At 39.8% G+C, this 26,065-nt stretch overlaps 1 protein-coding gene across 3 annotated transcripts; it reads right to left on the bottom strand.

Annotated features, from left to right (window-relative positions):
* Positions 1-296: 296 nt before the first annotated feature.
* On the bottom strand, positions 297-24,713 carry ERGIC2 (ERGIC and golgi 2). 3 transcript variants are annotated; one of them, XM_074827764.1, is made up of 14 exons: positions 24,537-24,713; positions 22,004-22,149; positions 19,003-19,111; positions 16,984-17,030; positions 15,948-16,018; positions 14,415-14,455; positions 13,579-13,680; positions 11,988-12,083; positions 10,202-10,257; positions 9,140-9,238; positions 7,846-7,943; positions 4,094-4,256; positions 3,146-3,225; positions 297-2,367 (listed from the first exon to the last, which is right to left on the bottom strand). In XM_074827764.1, exons 2-14 carry the CDS (start codon positions 22,107-22,109, stop codon positions 2,302-2,304), a joined length of 1,134 nt encoding a protein of 377 aa, XP_074683865.1. In that variant the 5' UTR covers positions 22,110-22,149; positions 24,537-24,713; the 3' UTR covers positions 297-2,301. The 3 variants fall into 3 exon arrangements, with proteins under 3 accessions (XP_074683865.1, XP_074683867.1, XP_074683866.1); XM_074827766.1 differs by lacking the exon at positions 24,537-24,713 and adding an exon at positions 24,152-24,172; XM_074827765.1 differs by lacking the exon at positions 24,537-24,713 and adding an exon at positions 22,484-22,602.
* Positions 24,714-26,065: the final 1,352 nt, after the last annotated feature.

Consider the following 26,065-nt stretch of genomic DNA (forward strand, 5'->3'; position numbering starts at 1 on the left):
TTCCATACTACACTCACTTTTACACAACATAAACAAACATGACCAAAAAGTCCCTCTTTTCCCTGGAACACCCTTGCACACGCTGATCCAGCTAGTGACAACGTGTGGTACAAGTGGTACTAGCTGTAACAACCAAACCGTGTGTGGAGAGAAAGCAAACTGTGCAGCACCACAGGTTCAACTGATCCTGTATTGAATCCACAATGCAGCATCTCCCATCTGGAAACTGATTCCAATTTTTCTTCCATTAGCCACAAGCCGTCACACAAGCATTGTTCTAGAATACACCACACGAGTTTAAGACACATCAAGCCACTTGGCTCTTTTATGTGAGAATAGAAAATAACATTTAAAGTTCAGTTACAGAAAGTCAACTAAGATCAGTATCTCCCACCAGTACAGTCTGTTCCAGAAAGATAAGAAGCAAGTGTTAGGACAAAGCTCAAAGCAGAACCAGTCCAAGCAGAAGTAGAGAAGAAACCTCAGGGAAATGCTGAAGAGAAATGGGCACCAAGAATTTACAGCTTTTATCTTCTTGCTCACCAAGGACAAAAGTTTCCCAAGTTGCTGGACTTTTAATCAGTGTTAAAGAAAACACAAAAGAGAAAACCCCAAACTTGGCTGTCAACCCCAAGGACCTGGCTTCCTTGAACTTCTGTCTTTCTCAACAGTTGAAATGAACATAGGTCTTTCCTCATTTCCTGCATTTTATTTACTATTTCATATAATTTCTCAGTTAGGAAGCCCTTTGCTTTGCATAGCAAATCAGCTACATTATTTACACTGTGCTCACCACCAAGATCCAAGAGTCCTGTAAAGTACATTAGCAGAAGTCAGCAAAACCTGACAACACCACAGAGATTTTTATTTGTCCATAGTCCTCTCAATTATAATATTCATTCCACGGTGAGTAAGGCCAGGGTCAGCATCATATCCTAATATATTATTAAATCAGTTTTGCTGAGAAAAAATCACATTATTAATTTTTCACCCTGGTGGAGTAACTGTTTAACCATAGGTGTATGCCAGTAGTTCAGCAGTAACAGGATGTTTAGTTTCTCAAAGCACCATCTGCATTAATAACATTCATTCTCAGTAGCGTATTTACAATATAAAACCAATATTGCTCTCTTCATTTATTTTACAAAAACCTTCATGAACAATAAGGATTAATTCTGCAGATCCCTTATCATCTGTCTGCAGCAAAATGATTGATTCCCTGAAGTCACCTACCACCAACTCCACCACTCCCTGCCTGCGCTAGCAGACCTCCCAACTGCCCTGAATTCCACATTTCTGCAGTATTTAGCTGAACCAAAGCAAGGCAGTTTCTTGCTTTTTCCTCCCTGTCTCCAGGATTTACGTACTATGGCTTACATACTAGCAGCAGGGGTACAATGAAGGTTCCATCAAAGCAAGGAAAAGGTGTACAAAGATTTCCTGATCTTCTGCTAGGGAGTCTTGCCTTTATCAAAACTACAGTCAAATGCCTTATTTAAAAGGCTTCTTATTCCAAGTCAAAACACTGTGCACACTGGAGACCATTCTCAGAGTTCTTGGGCACTTCCACATCAATACCAGAAGCGACATTCTCACTGCTGGCAAAGCAGCCATGTAAAAACCAGAGGAACTCCTCTGCTCCGCATTACGTTTCTCCCACTAAGGAATGGTGGGACTACAGAAAGGCAGCGGCTGTAACCAATGTTATGGCTTGGGCTCCAACTTACTCCCTGAGTTCTCTCTCATCTCCCTCTTCTACAGGATTTTCTAGGATCGCTCCCCACCTTTAAGAATAGCATCTTAGCCTCCAGCCCCACCATCAAAAAAGAACAAGACGACCCAAAGCCCCATTTGCACACTTAAGGGAAACCCCAGCTCTATTACAGTCCCTCTTTGCCTGCTGCCCAGCCCTTCCACACACCCCACTTGTACTCTTTTCTCCTTGGAGTCTGCTAGTCTTCCTGGCACAGAACCAAGATCACTAAAATGCTTCAGTGGTCAATGACAGTCATCACAAAGATATTCAGCTCGACCATGAATACTGCATTGGCAGCAACGCTCCTTTAATCTCCAGAAGATGGTCCACCTCACTGGTCTCAAAACCTCCTATGACTCCACGTGCACTTAGAAAGACAAAAAATTACATAAACTTTTGTTGTTTCGGTTTTGTTTGGGTTTTTTTTGTAAAGGCTTCATGTTTTGCTGCCCATCAGCACTCTCTCAGCATATTGCACAATGTTTTCTTTATTATAAAAAATGTCTTCTGGATCAGGCAGGAAGAAAGAAAGTTTTCTCAGGAGGCTAATGTGTACTATTGTCTGTAATTAGAGGTAAGTGGTTGCTTGTGTGGCCATCAGGAAGTGGAACCTAGTCAAACAAAAACAAAGTGTTATTAATGGCTTGTCCAGAAACAGAATCTCCCTTCTCTCCCCCAAAACACACACTTATTTATTCTTGGGCATTTCTTGTATGCCTTTAGCCTGGTCTCCCCAACAAAAATTATACAAATCTGCTTGCCTTCCCTCCTCTCCTCCCACTCACATAACCTTGCCAGCTGGCAAACCTCAACCAAATTTGAGAGAAAGGCAGAAGTTTTAAAGGCTACTTACAGGGTTAAATGGGAAAATAAAAGTAAAATAAAATCAAGTAGTTGCTAGAGGAGCAATCCTATTGATGCCCCATGAAGGGAAAGGTAAAGGCTGCTCAGCTCTTTCACACTGCTTGGCAGTAGCCTGCAGGTTTAACAGTAGCAATCCTGAACCCCTGCAGCCTGCAGTGCTGCTGCTTCAGTCAACAGGTCAAGCAGAGGAAGAATATGTGAGGGAGAGTGATGATGCCTGGAAAAACATGTAATTTTTGTAGCAATATGAACATAAATATAGTGGAGACGATGGAGGGAATCTTAGAGGGATAAATCTCTAAGAGACTCAGTTTCATTAATTCGGCTTCTTAGAGAACACCTTGCTTCCTTACGCATTAGGTTTTCCAACTGGTTTTAAAAGTAGTTGAACCTCTGCTCATATGTATGTCAAGAGGAGGGTTTATTGCAAGCATCTTAAATTCTGCTGGGACTGAGTTCCAAAGATGTCCTTATCCATCCTCAGGTAGCTGTACCATTTAATACTTAAGAGGAAGTTTTTCTTACCGACACGGATCCATAAGAGCGCAGTCTGAAACGGCAAAAAATAACTTCTGCTACAAATCTGCCAAAGCCGTGTAAAATTCCTGAAACATCAAACAAGATTTAAATTGTCACAATTAGTAAAACTGTAGCATTTACAGAAGTATTACATCAAAACTACACGATACTTAAACGGGATACAGTGCAGTAAGCTGGTATGTAAAAAACTGAGAAAGTAACATAAAAAAGGAAAAATCAAGGGCAGGGGGGGAATTATAACATTCTGAAAAGCATCAATAAAAGCAAAACCAAAGCTATCCAAGCAAATGTAATTCCCTCTGCCCAGCTTTCATGGGTGAAAATACATTCTGTGGGACAGAAATATCTACTTTAAAAGAGAGCTTAGTTCAAGGTCTCTTTACTATGCTCTCTTCAATGAAAGCCAAGAAAAGAAATAACTTGTAATCAAGATACCCTATTATGTCTTGACTAATAAGTGAATGTGTCTTTTCAAGTGAGTTTATTTTTCTTTAAGGGAGTAAATCTTGCAGTACATTGACAAGTTACACAAGAAAAATCCTCCCAATTACTTTAGATTGAGATTTTTTTTTCAACTTTTGGCACTGATTTAGCACTGGATCCCAACTATAGGAAATACACAAATATCAGAAGTCAGTGTGTGAGTGTGTGTGTATATATATATATCTCCATACATATCTACCTCTTTACTCTTCAAAAGTAAATAAACTATGTTATAGTTACCAAAAAGGAAACAACAGGCCCTCAGAAGAGCAAAAACAGCATACTGGGACACCAAAAATTAGCAGCTTTCATTGCACATTTTGGTGCACACAAACGGGCATTTCATCTTAAACCTGCTAGAGGTTCAGGACTTCTCTGTAATTTATCCATAAGATAATCACCATGACAAAAAAAAAAAAAATTCTGGTAGAACTTAAGAGGGATAGTTACCTGTAGTTGAAAAAATTCCCCCAATAATGCCACAGAGCCTCACTAAGAACTGCCAAAAAGGCATGTGTTCTTCTGTCACTGTCACCATAAGTGAACTGATATCATATTTCATGAATATTCCCGACACCCCATGGCTGCCAGCTGCATGGTTAATTACTCTTTCCTGAAAGAAGAGAGAAACACAAGTTAAGTCACTTCTTATTAGTCACAAGGAAAACAATCTTAATAAATGTGATGACAAATAGCTACTTAATCAGAGTTAGCAACCAACAGAAGACCAGGGAACATCCGAGATAACTTTGGCCAGTACCTTCTAAAGGTCAAACATCAAATAACAATTCACTTTCCTGATCACTTTTCTTCTGTGCTGCATATCAATGTTCGCTACCAGACCCTGGTACTATCCTCTCAAGATGGTCCTTTAAACAAGGATGTTTGTGACTAGATTGCTTTTGGTACCTATGAGGATAAGTGCCACATTCTTGGTCTAGCCTGTGAACCCAAGTGAGGGCACTGGTATAATATAGTGCCCCGACTCTCCCTACTCTACAATTAATCACTTAAATCAGGATGACATCTTCAGGAGACATTTAAGTTGTTGAACAGCTTTAGCTATGGCAGTTTCCCCAGAGGGTGTATATAAATCTACATACTGCATCTAAGACTCATTAGGCTTCATCCTCCTACCTCCTTGGAGCGTATCTCTAGATTCACATGCCACAGAGGATTTAATTGCTGGTTCTTAAAAGTATCAAGGAAGACCCTAAACTAGAGTATACTATAATGGAAATTCAGAAGCTTCAGTTAAATCACACCAATGCCATTTTTTCCCCTCAGTGCATACTTACACATACACCATAATCCACTACTCTGATGGGAAAATAAAAAGGAAAAAGATCAAAATTTCTGGGGCTGAAAACTGAATACCGTCTTCAAAATTTTTGTCAGTCAGGTCATTTCAGACAACAGTCACACAGCAAGAAATACACCTTGATAAAAATAACTAACTCACCATGACTATTCTAAACATATCAGATGCCTTAGTCCTAATCCAAGAACTTCTACAGTTTCTTCTCATTTGCCCAAATTCCTAAACCAAAAGATCCCAAGGAGGAGAGCTTGGCTGCTATAAATCTCTACTTTTAAAAAAAAGGTTTCAGGAGAAAAAACTTCAATACAATCTTAAGTTTCTTTCAAAAGTTTGCTATCATTTTATTGTTAGTGAAAGGTGTTGATAAATGCACTGCCAGCTAAGTCTGGCTGAAAATATACAAGGGCAGCAGAAAAGAACATAACTGACTGAAGACACACTCAGCCATGTCTAGACTAATAAGAGTAGAGAAGACAGACAAGCAAGACTGAACAGAAAAGCAATACATCACAGCACCATTTCATCTGTAGATTTAACAGTTTGTGCTCAAAAACCATGCAGAATACAGTACTAAATAAAAAGCAGAATACCACTTTGGAAAATACAGACTAGGCAACTTCTCCAGTCTGCTAACATTGACATAAACCATATTGCTTCTTTTGCTACCAAACCAAAGTAGAAAGGATGCCAAAATAATATATCAGTTATAATACCAGGTCACAGAAACTTTGCAACGGTCAAAAAACCCAACAAAAATCCCAATCCAAAACAGTACAGAATACTTTCTATATTTCAAGAGCATGACACCATTCAGCATTAAGAGGATGGATGATCAGGCATACTAAGATGGAAGAAAAGACTGAAGGTAGATAAACAGGACCTTGCCATTGGTAAGAGACACAAAAAAATATATTTTGTTTGTTTGTTTTTTCCTCTACTGTTTCCCTAAGCCTTATTGGTCTTTTGAGGTCAAATGGTGAAAGAGGAATATGAAGTTAAACAGAACACCCAAAAACTCCACACTCAAAAGATACATAATTCTTTTGCCACAAACCATTTTGGTCTGCATCTAGCTTCTACTGCTGCAGAAGATTTAACTGTTGGTTGCTAAAACCTTCTGAAAATAATTAGCCCTGCATCAGCTATCTCAGATATCAGTGAAGCCTTGCTAGAATGAAATCTTTTTAACATAGATAAATACAGTATCTGAAACATCAACAATACTGGAGATGATTCTGCCCACACCTTTCAAACTCTGCTTCCCAGTCTGTTCACCACTGGTAATTAAACCTCACTGTATTCAAGTTGTAGCCATGGCTAGCTGACCACCTTTTTCCAGGTCTGCATATATGCCTACTCTTATAAAATAAATGCACTAAGTTGTTCAGTGACAACTGTTCTTAATAGCCTTTCCCAGCTCATATGCTAGGGGTATTTAGTTTCCAAAGACAAACACAAATAAGCTTTACAGGCAACAGGTCTACCTACTGAGACAGCGAGAACAAGCAAGTATGTAATGTCACTTTACCTCCACTATTCACAAGCTTTTCTCCTAAGCAACCTGTGACTGTGTTGCAACTTTCATAAAAAAAAAATACATCCCCACAAAAAACCTGAAGATCTAAGACTGCACAGTTAATTGACAGAAACCATCTTTACAGAAGGAGAAAAGAATTTAATACAAGATAAAAAAACACAATATGGAGTAAGATAAGCAGTTGACTGACATCCAGAAGTTTAAGGAGTGCCTTAGTTGTTACAGAGAAAACATGAAGCAGATTGCTAGACCAGCAGGAGATGGGAGTATACTGCACTATGAAATTCCTCCTCATTTCTCTCTGTACTCCAGCTTTCATGAGTTTTAGAGCAAACCTGTCCCTTCAGCTGTCTGCATGTCTCAAGCTGAACCCCAACACATCACCTCTATCCTACCTCCACTAGCTATGTATTTTTCAGAAGCACAGTGGAATTGTGAGGAAATAAAGATTTTTCTCCCTTGGAGAACACCACAAACTATATTACAGTGAAATGCCATCATACTTTCTGAATTTCCTTTCAACCCAAGGCTTCCTTCTTACCTCTTGCTTTATCTGTTGTTTTTAACTACACTTTTCGCAAAGTTTTTTTTCTTTCTCTTTTGAATAAAAGATCAAAACAGAGTTCAGACATGTAACCAGTCACATAAGGCCTTTTTCTTATTTACAGTAGTCTTTAAACTTAGTACCTTATGATGTGTCCATGTACTATGCTGCAAAAACTACTTTCTTTATGAATTCAGAATTAAAAGCCTCTCCAACCCCAGAAGTGGAAGCTCTCTAGTCTGGAGAATAATTAAAGTTGGTGGTGCAACAAACATTAAACAAGACAGCTGAGACACAGAGACACTTTCTGTGTCATTAGTTTTTCCATACAAACTACTTTTGTTTCCATTTCTAACCCTCCGCAACCAAGCTCATGACAATCAAGTGAGCTGCATTTTTTGGCTTTGTTCCTACATGGATAAAAAGCTAAAGGTGAATTAAGTATTTGTAAAGCTACACACAAGGTTGCAGATGTAAAACTTACAGATTTCACCACCACCACCACTATTAGCATCCAGTGAAGTGGAAATGACTGGCGCTCTATCATTAATTCTAATATCAGACTACAGATCTATGGATGTAAAACACTAATGCAAGAAATCAGCATGTGTCACCAAGCATATATATTTTACCATGAGTATTACATTCTTTACAGATAATCTAGTGCACTGGAACATTCTACAAAGAGCCTCTTCACGCTAGAGGAGTTTTCAAAACCACACTACAGCTAAATCTCTGTTTTCACATTTGAGCTTTTGTTGAGATTTTTCTCTGCGTGGTTTTCTCTTATTTCTACTTACCCTTTCTGTCACTGAAAATTGATGAGTTTCTGCTGAAATTTTATACGTATGGAGTTTGGTTGGCACAATTGTGATAAAATATTGGAACATCTGGTTGTCTAGAAGAAAACAAATCTCGAATTAAGTACAGAATCAAAGACCATCTGAGACATTCACAAATAAACCAAACAAATAATATTTAAAATAGTTAATCAGCTAAGCCATTTACACTAGGGACATTCTTCAAGGAGTTCCAGCACTGCCAAGACTACTTCAGCACCATCTGCATTAACAGAGTTAGTTTCCATGGGCAAGGCCATGTCACATTTGTACTCAGAGAAATTTACATTTTACCCATGTAATGAAAAGATTCATTAAAAGCTTCAAATTAAGTGCATAGATAGCATTTTCCAGGACACTAGAACTGGACAAGTTTCACAGAGTCACATTTTGCGTAACACAGACATCTCGACAGTGGTTTGAATAGATTTTAGCCATTGAATTGTCTGTACAATGCTGGAAACTCTTCTAAACTAGTTATGTTTTTTGTCTTGGTTAGACAGACTTCTAGAGAATTCTTCTAGAGGAATCAGCATGCTTATATGTTTATAATTGCTCTGTCTTTGTGCAATTAAGAGAACAAACACTGATAGACTGAAGCAATTTGTTTTAACTACACAAAACCATTCTGGCTGGAACAGCCAACGGACTGACTGACTTTGATACAACAGCAGCTTTTGGAGGTTCTGGGGATCACTCACAGGGAATGCAAGTCAGGGGATAAGGCATAGGTAGTTCTGTAAAGTAGGTTACTGTACTTCTTTATTTATATACAAGGAAACAAAGTGATACACAAACACTTCCTGTAGTAGCCTCACAAAATACACCATGGAAGTGACAAACCAAATACAGGAACAGAATCCAAAGCTCCTGATGCTATTTTTTTTAAACCAAATCAGACTTGTTTTTCCCCATTACAACAATGAGATCTATGAATCTCTACAGTAGCATACTGCTGCAAAATTCTTTGCAATATGTTCCGACACACTGTAACTTCAACATTACCCAGATCTGGAAGAAACTGTAAATCAACTTCAGCAAAACAGCAAAGTACAGTGACACCGGTATTAAAAAGAAATTGTCCATTTAAGATGCCATGTAGGTAACTGAGCAGTGCATTGCTCGCTACCAAATTTAGCAGGACATGCTGTTTGTAAGTCACATCCAGGAAGCATGAAAGTATTTTAAATGTAATTTTTGGAAAAATATAGAAAACAAGATGGTGTTGGTTTTTTTTTAAAAAACACACACTTACGATCTGATGCTATTTTTTCTGTTCCATCCAAAGGATTAATAATTCCTGGAATAAGTTCTCCAAATGACAAATGATCTATTCTATGAGAGAAGTTATAGGCTGAAAGACAATACAAAGGAATGAAACAACATTTTGAAACTATGAGATTCCGTACTCTTCTCAGAAAAAGAGGCACCCATTTCTCACATTGGAAAACATAGAATATTTCAAACACTGGTGTGCATTTCATTGGGTTTGTGCCTGTGACTGTATCAATACATCTACATACATGTTTCAGACAAAACTCAAATCCAAAATATTTAACAAAGAAATTTGATTTCTCTAGAAAAGAACTTCTAAACCAAATTATAACTGTATCTGAATCAACCCTGGAGCTGAAAAGAGTTAAAATTTCATGACAGGAAATTTCTAGTTGGCCAAATACTGAAGTTATTCTACAGTTCAGGTTCTTGTATGTAATGACTAAAATGTCATAAGTGAAATGTACAAAGGGAGCACAAGCCAGCTATCAAGTTACTACATTGCCTGATTTTGCAAAGGTATTTAAGCTCTATATTATACACTTGTGTTGACATAAATTCATGGGCAGACATTTGGAGGTTTAACCAACACCAAGTTCATTTTTCACAGTAAGTCACCCTTGCCTCACATTAAGTATGGCAGCAGCACACATTTAGTATCTAGATTCATAACCTAAAAATGAAATTTCTAAGAACAAAAGTCAGAAACTTTTAACCTTATAAAAACATATTTTGCAGGAAATAGGCAATTTGGACTGAAATGCAGGAATTTCATGTGGTATCTGTGTTACAGCAAAATACATCCGAGATTCCTGTGTTATCGTTACTGTATAAGTGACCTAAAGATAATACTAATAGTGTTAAAGGTAGGAAAGTAAGTCAGTACTGAGTCGTAACATTGCAAAGAACATTCTTCACTTTCTTCTACAACGCAGCTGCCCAGCTAGAACATCTTTACAACAGCAGCCTATTTAAGATATGAATTAGGAGACAGCAGTCTGAACAAAATTATACTTGCTCATATAAAAATGACAGAACTTACACTCGTGGCTTACAAGGGCTGCCAAGTGTGCATGGCCTCGAGGATGTGGTATTGCCCTAAAGAAAGCAATATATGTTTTATGAAAAATTTGTTTAATGAATCCACACAAAAGACACAGTTCTCCTAACCAGGACTATGTAGAAAAATGACCTCTTCCCCTCTATTTCAATGAATATCTATATAAAATATGTGCATACGTATAATATATATATATATGTTTAAATATATATATGTTTTACAAACTTATATGCATATATACAAAACTTGTGTGTATCTAGATTTAAAAAATTACACTTTTATTACTGCGAAGCACAAACAGCCTGAAGGTCAAGGTACAGGAACATCAGACTCATGAAAACCCTCTTACACAAGATTGCAGTTCTAGAAATGTCAAACACATGTCAAGTCACTAGGCTACTAGAAGAGTCACCAAGGCCCACCACATGAAAAGCTGCAGAACTGCTCAAGTGATTAATGAAAACTTTACTGGACTTGTTTCATGACTAAGCAAGTTATCTACACTCTGTATTTACTCCCTGACTAAGCAAGTTTACTTCAGGTCTGGACACTTGTTAGTAGACCTGCAAATAAAGTACAATGCAGAGCCTTGTAACAGTGTGAAGAGGGGGGAAAAAAAGTGCAACTCTGCCTGGAAAGTGAAACAGTCTCTCAGCCACACTTCAATCCCTACCAGTCCAGCCAAGAATGCAAGAAACGTTCCCTTCTTAAGTTAAATTGTTACCAAACACATGTAAAGTTTTGGACCAACAGAAGGTTGAGAAAGACAATGAGATAGGTAAAGATAGGACTACAGTAAATAACCAGGCAATAAGGTACAAACGCAGGCAGTGAAAAAAGCTGTGAACAAAACTCTGCAAGAAGAAAGAGAGCAATTTAGCAGAAGTACAAATGCAATGATGAGCAAGAGGAAGCAAAGGAAAGCAAAAGATTATTCAGGGTTGCAGAACTAGAAACAGGAAGAGAGAATTGACAGCAGTACAGATGAAAGGCTGAAATAATCAGCTCTGAAAAGGGCTTAAGTAGTTGGACATCTAGGGGTAAATCAGAGAGGTGGTATAAGACCAGACAGAAGTGACATTTGGAGAAATAACCACACAGAGACAGCAGCTGGAATTACATGTGGATAAATTCGAGAGTACAGACTGCATGCTAAGATCTCTGGAGTCAGAGGTGGCAGGAAGACAAGTGAGGACAGCAGAGCTGGAGAGCACAGAGAAGAGTCAGCACAAGGTTGTATGCAGTCAGTGTACATACGCTGATACCATTGCCAAAGCGGATCAGAAAGTCTCTCCTCAAATCAAGATGAACTGGCATTTAGCTAACTATGGTTCTATATCTATGTTATCTCAGCACTGAAATGGCACATATCTACGCTTCATGTTAGTGAACTGTATACTAACAGAAAGAAGTTTGGACAGGCCCGAAGAATGGAGGCAAGTACAAGCAGTCCAGCCCATGTCACACACTTAGAGAGGACCTATTTTCAAAAGTTCTCATCCTGTAAGACAATGGAATTCATAACCACTACACTGCATGCAACAAAGCACTGCACCGCATTGTTTTAGTAACTTAAAAATAAAGTTGGTTTTAACTGTGCAAGAAAAGGTATCACATGGAAAATAATACCAAGCATGTAAAAAAACAGCCATTAACTCAAAAGTATAAGAGCAAACACACACATATAGATGCATGCACTATATATAATGTAGGAGTCAATTTTTTTTTTTTTTTTTTTTTTTACTTTCAGGAATTGAACAGAACATACTTGCCCACAGTTATGTGAAAGTTCCCTGCCACTTTATTGACATAGAGATGACCGTGAATTCTGCATGCATCTGGAGACTGTAATGAATTATCTTCCCTGTTTAAACAAAAACAACATAAAGAATACTTGAGAATATTCACCGTCTAACAGAAATAACAGCAGTACAGTTAGATTTCGTTTTCCCTAGCATAAAGATATAGCATTATCATCTACCTCTCCTTATCATATTTTTATGGAATTATAGCAGGAATGGTGGAAGGGAGGAAAACTAATAAAGGTTAGTTTGATGAAACCAATAAGCTTCTTTTCATACTTATATTCAAAGATCTGGCCTACAAAGCTAACTTATGACACCTGAACATGTGAACAGAAAACAAAAGACCATAAGCACATCTTGTTGGCCTGGGGATTTTTTTTTCCAATTACTTATAGCAAAAATGGTTTGTTGGGAAAGTTTTAATGCTACAATGAACAGCACAAAATACATTAGTCGTGTTAACAACACTGTAGCAAGAACAGCTTTCAACATTTATTTTTTATGAAACCCTTCTCTTCCCACACTTACTGGGGATGTCTACAACTCAATGTGTATTTCCAAATCTGCTCCTTGGAAGGAGATGAAAATAAGAATTTTTTTTGTTTTTTAAACATATCTCAAGTGTAAATACAATCTCAAATACTGCACTAACAAGTATCATAGAAGCACAGAAGGACTTAACGAATCTGAAGACATTAACTAAATAAGAAAAAAGATTTTTTGGAGCTCTCTTCACCCTTGCCTTAGGAAGAAAGGATGTATTTGGTCCTCAGACAGGGAGATTACCACATGGAAAGTGCATACAGCATTTCTGGTCGTTGTTTTGTTTCATTTATGGTTTGCTTGTTTGGTGTTGGTTTGTTTGTAAGGGGAAATGAATTTCAGCTTTCATGTAAAAAGCATTTCCCCCTGGAAAAAAAAATTTTAAAAAAGTCACTTAACATCTAGATTCAGGCAGACCAAGCCTTCTATGCATTAGCCTCTCAGCATTTTGTGGGTAGTTGGAATAAAGTGAAAACAGCAAGGTTTCTCCACACAACTTTAACAGTGCCATCTTCGACCAGGGCATTTACTAACAAAACACATTTTTATTCAAAAGTTGATTCTTTTAAAATCATAAAGTAAGAGCTAATAGCAGGACCTTTTTTAAAGGTTGCTGGACAGAAAATTAAAAAAAAATACTTGTTTGAGTACTGCTTTGGCATTACTGATTCACAGTAAGAAGGAAGCATCAATTAAAAAGGATTAAAAATAAGTGTGTGTATATTTATGTGTGTATCTGTATTATGTACACATATATATGTATAAATACACACACAAAACCTGGAAACCTTCTCCAGATTGGAAACGCCAGAGGTTTTCATAAAACAACAGCTCTCCAAAGCAAGCATCAAGTATACCATTTTAAAATGCTATAAAAAACAGTAAGGTCTTCTTTTCTTACAAGCTTATCCTCTGAAAAAAAAGAAATCATATCCACAATAAAATGTGAAGTCTAATGAAACAGGGCAGGGGGAAGGGGAAACGATGACACACAATCCCAATTTTTCTTACCGTGGTGGCAGTGCTGTAGAAGCACTTTTAAAAGCACTTTTGAATATCACATCTTGAAGAGAGTGTTCTTCCTGCAGCCTACTCTGAATTAGCTGCAGCATCCTAAAGATTACACAGACAAGTGTGAAAGCATACAACAGCAAAACAAAAATTAACTTCACAATTATTAGCTTCAGTTGCAAGTTATAAACCAAGAAGTTAGCAAGGTTCACATCAGTATTAAAGCGTTACATTAAAATTTGAGAATAACATTTTATACAGAGCTTAAAGCTCTGGTGTTCACAGCAGCATGTTACCAAATTACCAAAACTAGCCAGACTCCCAAATAAGCTTCAGGTTCTATAACAAGACTACCAGTATAGTGATCACACACATAACCAAGCTATTCCAGTTTAACCGATAAACAGTGTGTCAATTCAGTTACATGAAAGACTCAAACTCATTTGCTTTTGCAAGAACACGTCAATTTGTTACTATGGTTCAGCTCTGACACTTAGATACCAGGCTATCTGTGCTACGTATCTGAATCCATACTTAAAACTTGTGCTACCAAGCATTTGTTTGGAAACGTAAGTTGAGTGAGTCCATACATCTTGGCTTGAAACTGCATGACCCCATTCCACACGTAAGTCCAAAGCCAATTTTTGCCATAACAGAGATCTCAAATCATGAGAAAAGTGAAAGTAAATTAATATCTTTTCACAGGTTTGAACTCTTAAATTACAAGCAGAAGCTGTTAGACCCAAGACATAGTTCTGTCATATGACTCTGGTGTATCTCAAAGTCATTTCCAGTACAAATAATACAAACCATAAGCATACATCTCGGTGCTTTACCTTTGCCATTCTTTTTGTTGTGGGCTGAGATCAAATACTACCTGAAACAAAAATAACACATCTAATAAAGCATTCAGGAAGCACTGAAGTCCCATCCATGAAACCTAGAAGAGAACTGGAGTGTGGGAAGGGGTGGGGAGTTATAATCAACTCCACAGTTGGTACCACATACTGGAGTTCATGAAAGGACTTTGCACTTTAGATAATCCATTTAGTGTTCAAGTATGGAAATTTCTGTCCCTTCCCTTGCATAATTATTCAGTTGTTTGCATTTATAACTTCAACATCTTTTCCTAAAGCTTTTGTAACTCGAGTCTCTGCCCTTACAGCCTTTGACGAACATGGGCTAGAAGCAGCAGTGAGGCTGCAATTTAATTCTAAGCGATATAACCGACATGCATGGTTTTGATACAGACAGCAATGAAAGAAGCAGAGGAGCAATCTTTGGAAGACAAAGGTCCAGGTGCAGATTGTTTATTTCTAGGGTCATCCCACATCGAGCACTTCTTTAAGACAAGCTGCCAGACCTGCTATACTTCAATCAGTGCAAGCATATCACCAGTAACATCTGTGCACCAAATTCAAATCTAAGTATTGGTTAACAGTAAATTCAATTGCAATTAATGCTCAAACATACCCAGAGCTATGGCCAAAAGAGATCAAGTACAGGAAGTTTCCTCTTTCTAAGATTATAATCACTGGGGTAACTGCTAGCATGCAGCAGCTACAGCAGCGCAGAGATGACTGTCCAGACAAAAAGAGGAAACGTACCACGAACAAACAAACCAACCCAAGCTCCTTCCCCTTCCCGAGCATGTCTTTCCATTCAGCCATCTCCTCCTACTCACACACGAGTAGGAATTTGGTCAAAACTGTTGTAATTTGGAATATGGTTCAGTTATTAGAGAATGTCATTATTACATTCTCTAATAGGTCTTCTGTAAATGATAAATTATTTTCATACAGCATACTTACCTAAAGGCTTATTGTACTGTGCCAGCAAAACTGCTCTAAGAGTATAGGCTTGCACAGTTCCAGAGCCTTCAGTTCACAATCCAGAAATTAAAAGGATACTAACCCAATTTACCATCTTTAATGTTGTTCCGTATTATAAGGATATCACGGTGACTTTCTACCCCTTTTTAGAATCACAGTAGTCTTCTAGTTAAAACCAGTTACATCAATTCTCTTTTTATGAGAGCTCTGACAGTTTTCTTTCCATATCAAATACTGTTAGCATTTACCCCTAGAATTTGCACATGTAAAAATAAATAGCTGCAGAAATCGCTAGCTTGTTAAAAAGCACTGATCTGGGAGTGAACACGCAGAAATGCCAGTGCCAGCCTATTTCCCTAGCAGATTCCTGGGGTAAGCACTGCAGACCTCACTCAAGGATCAGACAATGCTTGGGGAGGGTCTGTGCAGCCCAACTGTGGGGGAAAAAAAACACAAGCAAGCAAACCAGCTCAGCAGTGCTTCACGCCAAGTAAATAGCAATTTCCTTTTTAAATGAAAAGATAAGAATCAACTTACTGGTTCATAGATTAGCCCATCTGCAGAGGCGACCATTGTTTCTGCTAAATCCAGAACGTCAGCCCCCACATCTATTTTAGACAGGGAGAAAAATATTAAGTCATACAGATGATCAGAAACAAAAAAACAAAAAGTTCAAGTTGAAATGATGTTTCGCAGAACAGTGATTGATTCCTTCAATCTATCTAACCTTCAACAAGAACTGATGCACAGTGACCAGAAACAAACTCTTCAGATTTGCAGTATTTTCTCACGGATGTAACGCCTACAGAGATGTTGTATGAACCACATATAGAAGCTTTCTAGGATCTGCTACACATAAATATTTTCTCCTGTTTCATAAGCACTGAATACAAACCAAGACTAGTCAAAACAGGGGATAAAGTTTTATTTCTCAAATTAACAAAAAACAAAATTAAACCATTTAGAAATACACCGATATACCATACAATTAATACAAGGTTTAACCTAGCCAAAAAAGCAAGTACTGAAAATTTGCTTGCATTCCTGGTAGAAGTAGTATTCTCTCCCTTTCTCAGTTCACAACAACCAAAACCAGTGCACACAAATAATGGTTCATTACCTAAATGACATCAAAATAATAGTAAGCATTGCCTTTAAATGGGAAGGAATCCATATGTTCATGAGGAGAATGAAATTTCCTGATGGTTCCAGTACTGTTCAACAGTAGACCAGGTTAATATTTGCCAAGTTCATAAATAAATAAAAGGTGCGATAAATTCCCGCTGCTGAATTGTGTCTCACAATGAGTTTTTAGAATACCCCAGCCAGAGAGAGACTGCAACAACAGATCCCTTTCTTGTTTATAGACAAAGCAAAGTTCTGCCAGATGCGAATGAGATGGCATAAACACTTTTCTTCACATCTACCAATTCTTTCAGTGACTCATATGCCATCAAGATCACTACATGCCATCAAGATCAGAAGAAATCTCACTGTTAGAATATTTTGAACAATATCCAACTATATTGCAAGCAAATGCATATTCCAAAACTTTCACTGATGGAATACTTACATTGACACCTCATGGCAACTGTAATATCAATATTGATTCTTAACTTACTGGAAAGAGAAAAAAGACAAAAAGTTAATAAGTAACATTGAGTACTAGTATCAAGAAATATATTACTAAAATTCTCAGATTACTTGCAGTCAAATAGCAAAATTTACACCAATAAATATAAACTGAAGCTGTTTAAAATTTGGGTGAACTTATTAAAGCACTGATGACCACTCGTAACTTAAGAGACAAAAGCATCAAATTTCCCTGATGAATTTTACTATGAAACTCTTAACAGATTGTTTGGAAATATTACTGGCTCAAGAGTTTGCCAGAGTATTATTAAGAATATATAGTTTTCAATATTTTACACTTTTTTCACACAACAGTGCAATAAATTTCACAGAATACAGCGGACCAGGTCAATGTGAGAGTTACAAATCTAAAACTGAGCAAAATATTTTACCACCTTCCGCCTGTTTTGTCCCTAAGACAGGCCCTTTTATTTCCAATCCTAACCAGAATTCCTCAGGACAATGACATTCAGGATCAGGCTGAGAAGTTGCTAAAGCCAGTTCCCAGAATATGCTGCCATGTCATAAAGATTGTTGGTTTTGCTAGCACTGCTTCTGGAAAAAGCTCTTTTCTCAAAAGTGCTCCCATATTGTAATAGCAAAATGCCTTGTATGTCAAGATCTTTATCCTGAATGTTTCCATAATGAGGGGAGGTAAAACATAGTTCTCTTCCCATCAGGAGAAAAAAAAACCCAAAGCCAACACCCCAAAAAAAACTCCATCGCACCAAAAGTCTGATTGTGTGGTACTCCCCAGTATTCTGGGCATTTCCTATTGGTTTTCATATTAGTTTCACAAAAGTAATTTAAACTCTAATGAATAAATCCCTTCACTACAGTCATATAGATAGGACTAGAGGTCCTATCCCTTCCAGGGAGCTGCTTCTGGGAACTTAGCTGACCACAAACAAATCACATAAGCAAGGGATTCAACATCGACTCAAGTTGGGATCAGACATGGTCCGTAGACAGAAGAGCAGTTAAAGCAATACCAACCTCCATTGGTTTCAATTGTCAAGAACCACAGGCTGAGTGATTAATCCACAACCAATCTGGAAAATCTGCAGCAGGACAAGTCCCAGAATAGTCTCTTAACCACTAGACTACCTTTCTCATGTGATAGCTTCACTGGAGAAATAACCTACTTTAGCAAAGACCTAAATGTGAAACTCCCATCTGTCTGAATGGATTTACTCTAACTTGAGGTTTTGATGCATCTCCCTTAAATTTTTCATATTTTTTTTCGTTAGAGAAACCTTTCGTATTTCTGACATACAAAACATCCAATTAATACACATATCTTTAGCTTGTTACCACAGCAACTAGTTAATCAGCTTTCAAAGTCATTTCAGTTCCAGACGTATGATATTTAAAGGTGTTCAGTGACAAAATCTCCATTAACTTCACATGGACTCATGGGTGCCCGACCACCTCAGGAAGAAGGACGAACACAGTACAGACAAGCACATGAAATCAACAACAAATGTATCTTCAGCCACTCTTGGGTGCTGTAACTGGAGACAAGATCAGTAGCAAGCTCTAAATAATGCAGTCAAAGTTCTGAGTGGTTCTGAGAGGTTCACCGCCAGCAGTGCTAAGTGTAATGGCAACATACTAACTATAAACTAGACTAAGCATGGTGCACATGTGGTGGGTTTACACAGCTGATGTGGAGTTTCGTATTACAATATCCTCTGAATTGCTAACAAATAATTCCTCCATCCACAAACCTTCACTATTTTGACTTCTTCACTGCAGAAATCTCAGTTTCTCTTCTTCATAGATTCCAGAATAGAAAAAACCCAAATCAATCAACAGAAGAAAAATCAAGTCCCTTTAGTATTTCACTTCTAATTTCAATCATAAATTGCTTGCAAGTCACACCAATATTTTAGATTTATTCTTTCCTGAAACGCAGATAACTTAAATTTTAAAAGTAATTATAATGAATATAAATTACCTAGTAAAATCCTTGTCTACTTCATATTCATATTTCATCCATGTGTCCCGGTACACCGTGAACTCCATTATAGTCAGGAAAGCTATCGTCGTAAATGCTATCAGAGAAACTGAGTGTCAAAAGAAAAAAATAGAAGTTTAGATTGTGAGAAATATTACTCAGAAACATAAGCAGAACAAAATTCTAACATTCCAGAATCTGAGCATTACCAGTACAATACTGATATCTTTGATTTATAAATCTATAAGCTGTTCTTAGAAAAATGTTTTCGTATCTACAGTATTTGCTTTTACACAGGAGGGGAAAAGAACAAGTCCTACCTTTTCATCAAGAAAGAACTTCTTGCATTAAGTGCAGTCAAATATTAGAATGATGGGGAGGTTGTGAAATCCCTATATGGAAGATTTAAGAACAGGCTAAATCTTCCTCCACATATAAAACAAAATGCCCATAAATCACTGTCAGGGATGGTCTAGGCAAACTCAATCCTAAATTCAAGCATGAAAGAAGGAGAAGGTGCACTTGAAGTCCCTTCAAGCCTCCATTTGTCTACAACCTAAGTTTTTATAACAAGTTTTAGAGCCAAGAAGCTAGCAGACAAGAGAAATAATATGCATTATATGCACTGTTCAGTTAGAAAAAGGTGCCCTGATCATACTACTTGTGTGTAGCTGCACAGTCAGGACTCCCACCCCAGTATTTCAAACAATTCTCCCTCTAGCAATAAGCATCCATTCTACCAACAGGTAAACAAGTGAAGACCTGATTTGAAATTATTTTTAGGCAGAAAACTAGTTGGTATATTTTAATGGTATATGTGCCTCACTTATCTCCAAAGCAGCCTATTCACCACACTTGCAAAGTGGTACAATGCGAGGGGAAGATCATCCTGCTGCACATAGTCAGAAGCACAGTAACAGATGCACAGAAACACCTGCTACGACCCTTTGATTACATCATAGCTTTTGTTAAGTTGAAAAAAACTTCAGTTATGGAGCATAGTAGTGATCTGTACAGCTTATTGACAGTACATGTTTTCCATTTGCATTCTGTGGAGTATTTCTATGGTGTCTGTGAAGGGCAACTTGAGAAAAAGCCAAGCCTGTTGTTGATAGGCTTCAACTCACTACACCATGGTCTAAGCCCAGAGGCGGCACCAGGGGAATAAAGGCACTGTCCTATGGGATCAGAAAAGGAACCACTGGCTGCAGCATTGACTGTTGCACTGACCAGCAACATGTCAAGTTCTAGCTTTCAGCTGAAGTTATGTAATGATCACATATATGAAAACTTTCATGTCAATGCATACTGTGAAAGCAGATGCACTAATCAGTTAATTATTCTGGCTATCAATTTCCTTTTGGAGCCCCGTAGGCCAGACTCACCCCAGCTACGCAATAGGAAAGCTGGAGCCATACTGTCTATCCAAAGCCACACAGAAACAGTCAGAGCCGTAGCTGCTTTCTGGGTAATTCTGAGCAAAGGTATCTGTGGATCTGAACAGGAAAATAATGTCTTGTAGAATTTCCAAAGACAGATCCTCTTTTCTGAAGGCTCTGCCAGCCCCAGAGCTGGAGTCTCAACTGTTTGAGAGACCAGGACTTCTTTCACAATGGGTCTGAATGCACTGAAAGTCTGAGAATAGTCTTTCTATGTTTTGCATCCCTATCACACCAGAAAGTAAACCTGGCACTTTAATCCTGAATGAAACGGGAATACTACATTCAGATTTTATAATGACACAGAATAAGACAATCCCATATTGTCATTTATAAGGTCACTGGGATAAACCAAAGAATGCTGAAGTAACTTCTGGTGTTGAGAAATCCTTAAGGCACCCTTCACCAAAGTAAAGTTCTCATGAAGGATGGTGCTATACTACAAGAAAGTAATTTTTAAGCACTTGTTGTTTTCCTGCTAATTACAACATAAAAACAACTCACCTGCTTTCTCAGGCACTGGAAGTTACATCAACAGAATTATTTCATCAGCTCTTAGAGATTATTTTATATAGAGTAATCCTTTAATTATTAACAGTGCAATTCAGGAAACGTAGCAAAGTACTACAGATCCTTCTGATATTTACTTATACACTACAAGTGGTGTAATGACTTCAAAGGCTTATCTGTAGATTGCAATTGCTTCTTGTACTTTTTATTCAACTGAGTTTCAGGCACAATTGCATGAGAGAGATTTTTGTCCTCTATTTCAAACTAACTGCTAGCAGTTTCCGATCTAACTGCAAACAATTCCAACAGTCCAATAGATGAAGTCACTATTTCCAGATCAGGCTACCTCTAACCCAACCCAACCTAAAGGCAATTTTCTGTTCACATACATATAGAAAAAGGTACTTCTTACAGCTACAGCTTTTTTAGAGAAGCTCAAGTGATTAATACAGACAGTATAACCACATGCCCTGGTGTAAAGTGTTCTTCAAAGGGCTTTCCTTACTCTTAAAATCAACTACACCTTCAAGACAAAAAGCTTTAGAAAGCTGTTCTTCATCCTGATGCTTAACTTAGCCAGCTCTCGGACAGCTCTGGAGAATGTTTTTCCTCTTTTATGAAAGCATAGCCTTGAATCCCACCTGCATTTCAGTTCATGCTGCCACAGTCTCACCCAGAAACCTGACACAGACAAAAGGGCTTAGTGAAACAACACATGAGAAAGTTTTATTACAGCCTTGGCACAGTGCACTTCCAGTCGTATAATTGGTTAGAAGTTTTTTACGGTGAACCTTTATATTGGCTTGAGTCTCAACAGTTTCAGAGAAAGATCTCCCTTCAGATGAGTGAATGCATCTATTTGGGTAAGATACTGTGTTCACTTGAAGGAGATGAGCTCTTTCAGTCCACAAAAGAAAACAAGAAACCAAGATTGGCTAGTTTCAAATTCATACAGACACCTGTCTTCCTCCTATTGAAGTTTCTATTCCCAGAGCATGCTAGACTGAGCTAACAGCCAACATGAATCACATCAGCATCTCAGTAAGGCCTACCTGTGCCTCCGCTTGCTGAAGTCTCCACATAGCTTTCTGGAACCTTTGGAAAGGCATCCAACTCTTTCATCAAATTCAAGGTCTTCTTCCGATTCAGTCGCCTCATCTTCAGCACACTCCTCCACCTCCTCCTTCATATATTCCCTCTGATTTGAGAATACAATGTTGTAATTAAAAGACACAAACAATAATGCTCAAACCAACTGGCTATAATTATAAAGCAATAAGGCGGCAATTAAAACTTAAGAAATATGTTTTCAAGAAACACATGCTAGACAACTGGATGGTCACTCTTGCTTCAAGGAAACTGTTAAAATTGGCCTGGATACCGCTGCTTACATTCCAGCCATATCCAGCACATCCACCATTTAATTACTATGATTAATTTATTTCTCAATTAAATTCTTATTGGCATTGTATATATTGAATTTTAAATCAAAAAGACCAAACTCGGTCCTGAAGTAAGCTTGCTAAACAGACCTGACAATGCATGGAAGTCACTGCCTTAGCAGGGAATATCTAATAAGCTGCATAAACTCGGGAGGATGTCAGACTGCTCTGGGCTCCTATAGCCAGCCAATGTGGGCACGTGCTATACACTAAAGGGAGAAAAAAAAAGTGCATTTCGCATTTTTACAGCTGTAGAATTTTACAGTCATAATAAAGTCAGCAGGTTTTTTCCCCTATAAAAATGCCCCCCAAAGCAAATTAAGTATCAAATCCTAGCTCCATCCTTCAGAATCCTTTTTGTGCATGACATGATCTCTGTTCCGCTTGGAGCTGTTGATATGTTAAGCAGCAGGATGCTCAGAGAAGCAGCCTGCCCAAGAAATACTGTCTTAAAACTGTTTCCAAATCATGCAAATATGCTCACAAGCCAGTCCCGCCAATATGCTGCATGTTTTAACAAGTTGGCGCTGCTGTTTCCCTTCTGAGGAAACGCTGCACTTTGCCCAGAATTTCTGAAGCTACAAAAACCATCGTGCATTTACTGTATTCTGAGAATACGTCATATTATCATCCCCTATTTAAAGATATCAAGGCAGGGAAGCTAACCTATGCTGCCAACATGCGAGACGCTCCTCACCATGGTCTTGTAGAAAAAGCTGTTAACTCCCCCGTTTCAAGAGCACATCAAGTCTCCAGCGTGGCCTAGTGAAATTACTCAAGAGCTATTCCCTGCTCTGCCCCTCCCCAGTGCTGAGCAGGCTTTGCACTGTGCAATAACAAAGGAATAGGCTTTACTGGAAAAGGAGGTTCACACATGAAGAATCGCTATCTATGCCTGCAATTTCCTCACTACACAAATTTGCTTCAAATCTCGGTGAGAAGACACAGACTCTGCATTTGGCAGGAGCATCAGTCAAGTCAGCCTGCAGGGACCAACAAAAAGATACTGTGTGTGTGGCAGAGGAATCAAAGTAACCACAGTTAAAGTGGGCAGAGAAGATGGGTGCTGGAACTGAAGTTCAGTTATACAGCATCAAAAAAAAAAAAAAAAAATCAGGGAAGCAAGGTCCTGTCCTTACTACACCACATAACTGTGTTTTAAGGAATTGTCTCAGCTCCACTCAGAATAGCTTAAGAAAAAGTTGGAAAACTTAGGAGCACAGATATGGCAAAGCAGCTGCTTGGACACAATGACTGGAGCCATAACAAGGGAACGCCAGACGGGGTTGCCTGTATCCCCCCACAGACAGCACTGAAGTCAACTTGGCATCGTTTCATTCTATCACATGTGCAGAAGCACATCATAAAGGGGTACGAGATAAGCTTAAAGAGCTGGAGGGCACTTTACTAAGAAACTTTCTAAACCATCCTGTATCCGTGGGTATGTGGATTTTCTGTTATTTAGCTAGAAGCATTCAACTTGTTCGTTCGGTTTTTTTAATCTCAAATATACAGACTCACTCCCTGTTACAAACTGAGACATCTGGCACCTTCCTCCCTGTCCAATCTCAACATACATACCCCAAACACCAAGTATAAAATTAGGAATCAACTGCTAAGAAAGTAATGCATTATGAACCCAAGAGCCAACCACGTTAAAGAAAATTATTATTACAAGCTAAAGAAAATAAAAAGCACAGTGCCGGCGCCACTAGAGACCAGAGCACCCGCCCGAAGCGACACACAACCCGGACCCACCGGAGGGGCTCGGGCAGTTTTCGTTTACTCGGCCAACTTGGAAGCGAAGCTGTTACGGGCGCCGGTGCCCGCCTGAACACCCACGTCCCCGCCCGCGGCGCGGACCCACGCCCGAATCCCCTCCCGAGGGCCTCGCACCCAGCGCCGGCCGGGCGGCCGACCCCCGCCCGGCTGCCCACGCCAAGGGAGGCCCCGGGAGGCGGCCGGCAGCTCGGTGCCCAGACGCCCGTGAGGGCCACGGCGCTCCCGGTCGCCGCGCTGAGGCGGACGCAGGCCCGCAGCCAAGCACCGGGCAGCGGCCGCGGGACGGGACGGGACGGGACGGGACGGGACGGGACGGGACGGGACAGGCCGCGCCGGCCTCCTCGCCCCCGCCCTCCCCTACCTCTTGCTTCTCTCGCCGTTACCCAGCGCCGCGGGCGAGGCCGGAGAGCGGAGGGAAGCCGCAACGCCCTGCTCGGCACACGCCTCGCTGACCATGGCAGCGCGCGTGGCGGGGCGGGCTCGCTCCGCCACCGACGCCCGGCGGCGGCGGGAGGCACGGGCCGACGGGAGCGGCGGCGGCGCCCCGCCCGCGCGCATGCGCGCCGCCCCACGGGCATGCGCCGCCCGCCGCCGCGGCCCCGGGCAGCGGGGAGGAGCCGGTCGGCGACCGGGCGAGCGGGACGGAGCAAGCAGCAGCACGAGCATACCGAAACCGGGGAAGCCGTCCCCCGCCCGCACGGCCTGTGGGGGGCGCGGCGCCCCCCGCTGCCAGCCCCGGCCGCAGAGCGGGGCCCGGAGCCGCGGGGCCCGTGCGGAACGCGGGGTGCAGCTCCGCCCCGCTCCGCGCACACAGCCGCAGAGGGTCCTGCGGGTGTCCGGGGCTGTCGGGAGCTGCCGCTGCCTGCGGCGCCGGAGCCACCGAGGCCCGAACGGTCAGAGAGAGGGACGTAGGGCTCCGAGGGGGGACGGGTATCGACAGTGATCGTTCGGGGATGTACATCGAGTATCTTCAAAAGCAAACTGGAAAAGCACCGTAACCTGGCCTGCAGGGGTAACACTGTTTTAGGCACTAAGGTCAGAAAAGCACGCAATGTTTGAGAAGGGGCAGTATCATCTCTTAGGTTAACTATGGGGGAAAGACTTTAAGATAGTGGCTATTCTATATATATATATGTATGTTGGGTGGGTGGGGAAAAAGATTTTCAGCTCACAAGCCGGTCGTCAGACCCGAAGTGAAAAAAGTAATAGTCTCATTTATGCCCCAAATCTCTGTTCTTTTCCCTGTGTTGGTAGAGCTCATAAAAAGACACTGCATCTCAGCACAAACCTTACCCTGTAGTAACAGCAATGTTAGTTTATCTCCAGATTTTTTCCTTGTAATTGCAGCAATTCATTCTCTATGCTGGTGTCCCCTGTGGCCCTTACAAGTGCACTGGTACCAACACAGACTTACAAAGTCCATTATCATGGGGTTACATTATGCTGCTGCCACCGTGCCCGCAAGTTCAGGAGTAGCTGAGCCAATCCAGACATCCTCCTACAGCCTAAAGGGGAGCTCTCCGATACGTTTCGGGAAGTATTAACATTCTAGGTGACATCAAAAGTATTCAAGGAAAAGTGCTTCATGTAAGATTTTCTAAAAAAAAAAAAAAAAAAAATTATACCAAACATTTACATTCATAGATCAAAAAAGAGACTGAAGACTCTAGTATTTTTTGACGAGGCAAGCAAACAAAGCCCACACCCCAGAAACACAGAAAGCAATGAGTTCCACAGCATTAATACAGATTTACTCTTTTTAATAGTTTAGAGGAAAAAGTAGATCCATGACAAAAGAGTTTCAAGTAGCATGCCAAAGTATATACAATTTCAAGAAAAAAACTGTCTACAGCATTTGAGGACAAAAGGAACCTGAAGATGAGAAAGTAG

This window comes from Strix aluco, chromosome 5 (assembly GCF_031877795.1).
Source record: "Strix aluco isolate bStrAlu1 chromosome 5, bStrAlu1.hap1, whole genome shotgun sequence".
In the NCBI taxonomy this organism is placed as follows: domain Eukaryota; kingdom Metazoa; phylum Chordata; class Aves; order Strigiformes; family Strigidae; genus Strix; species Strix aluco.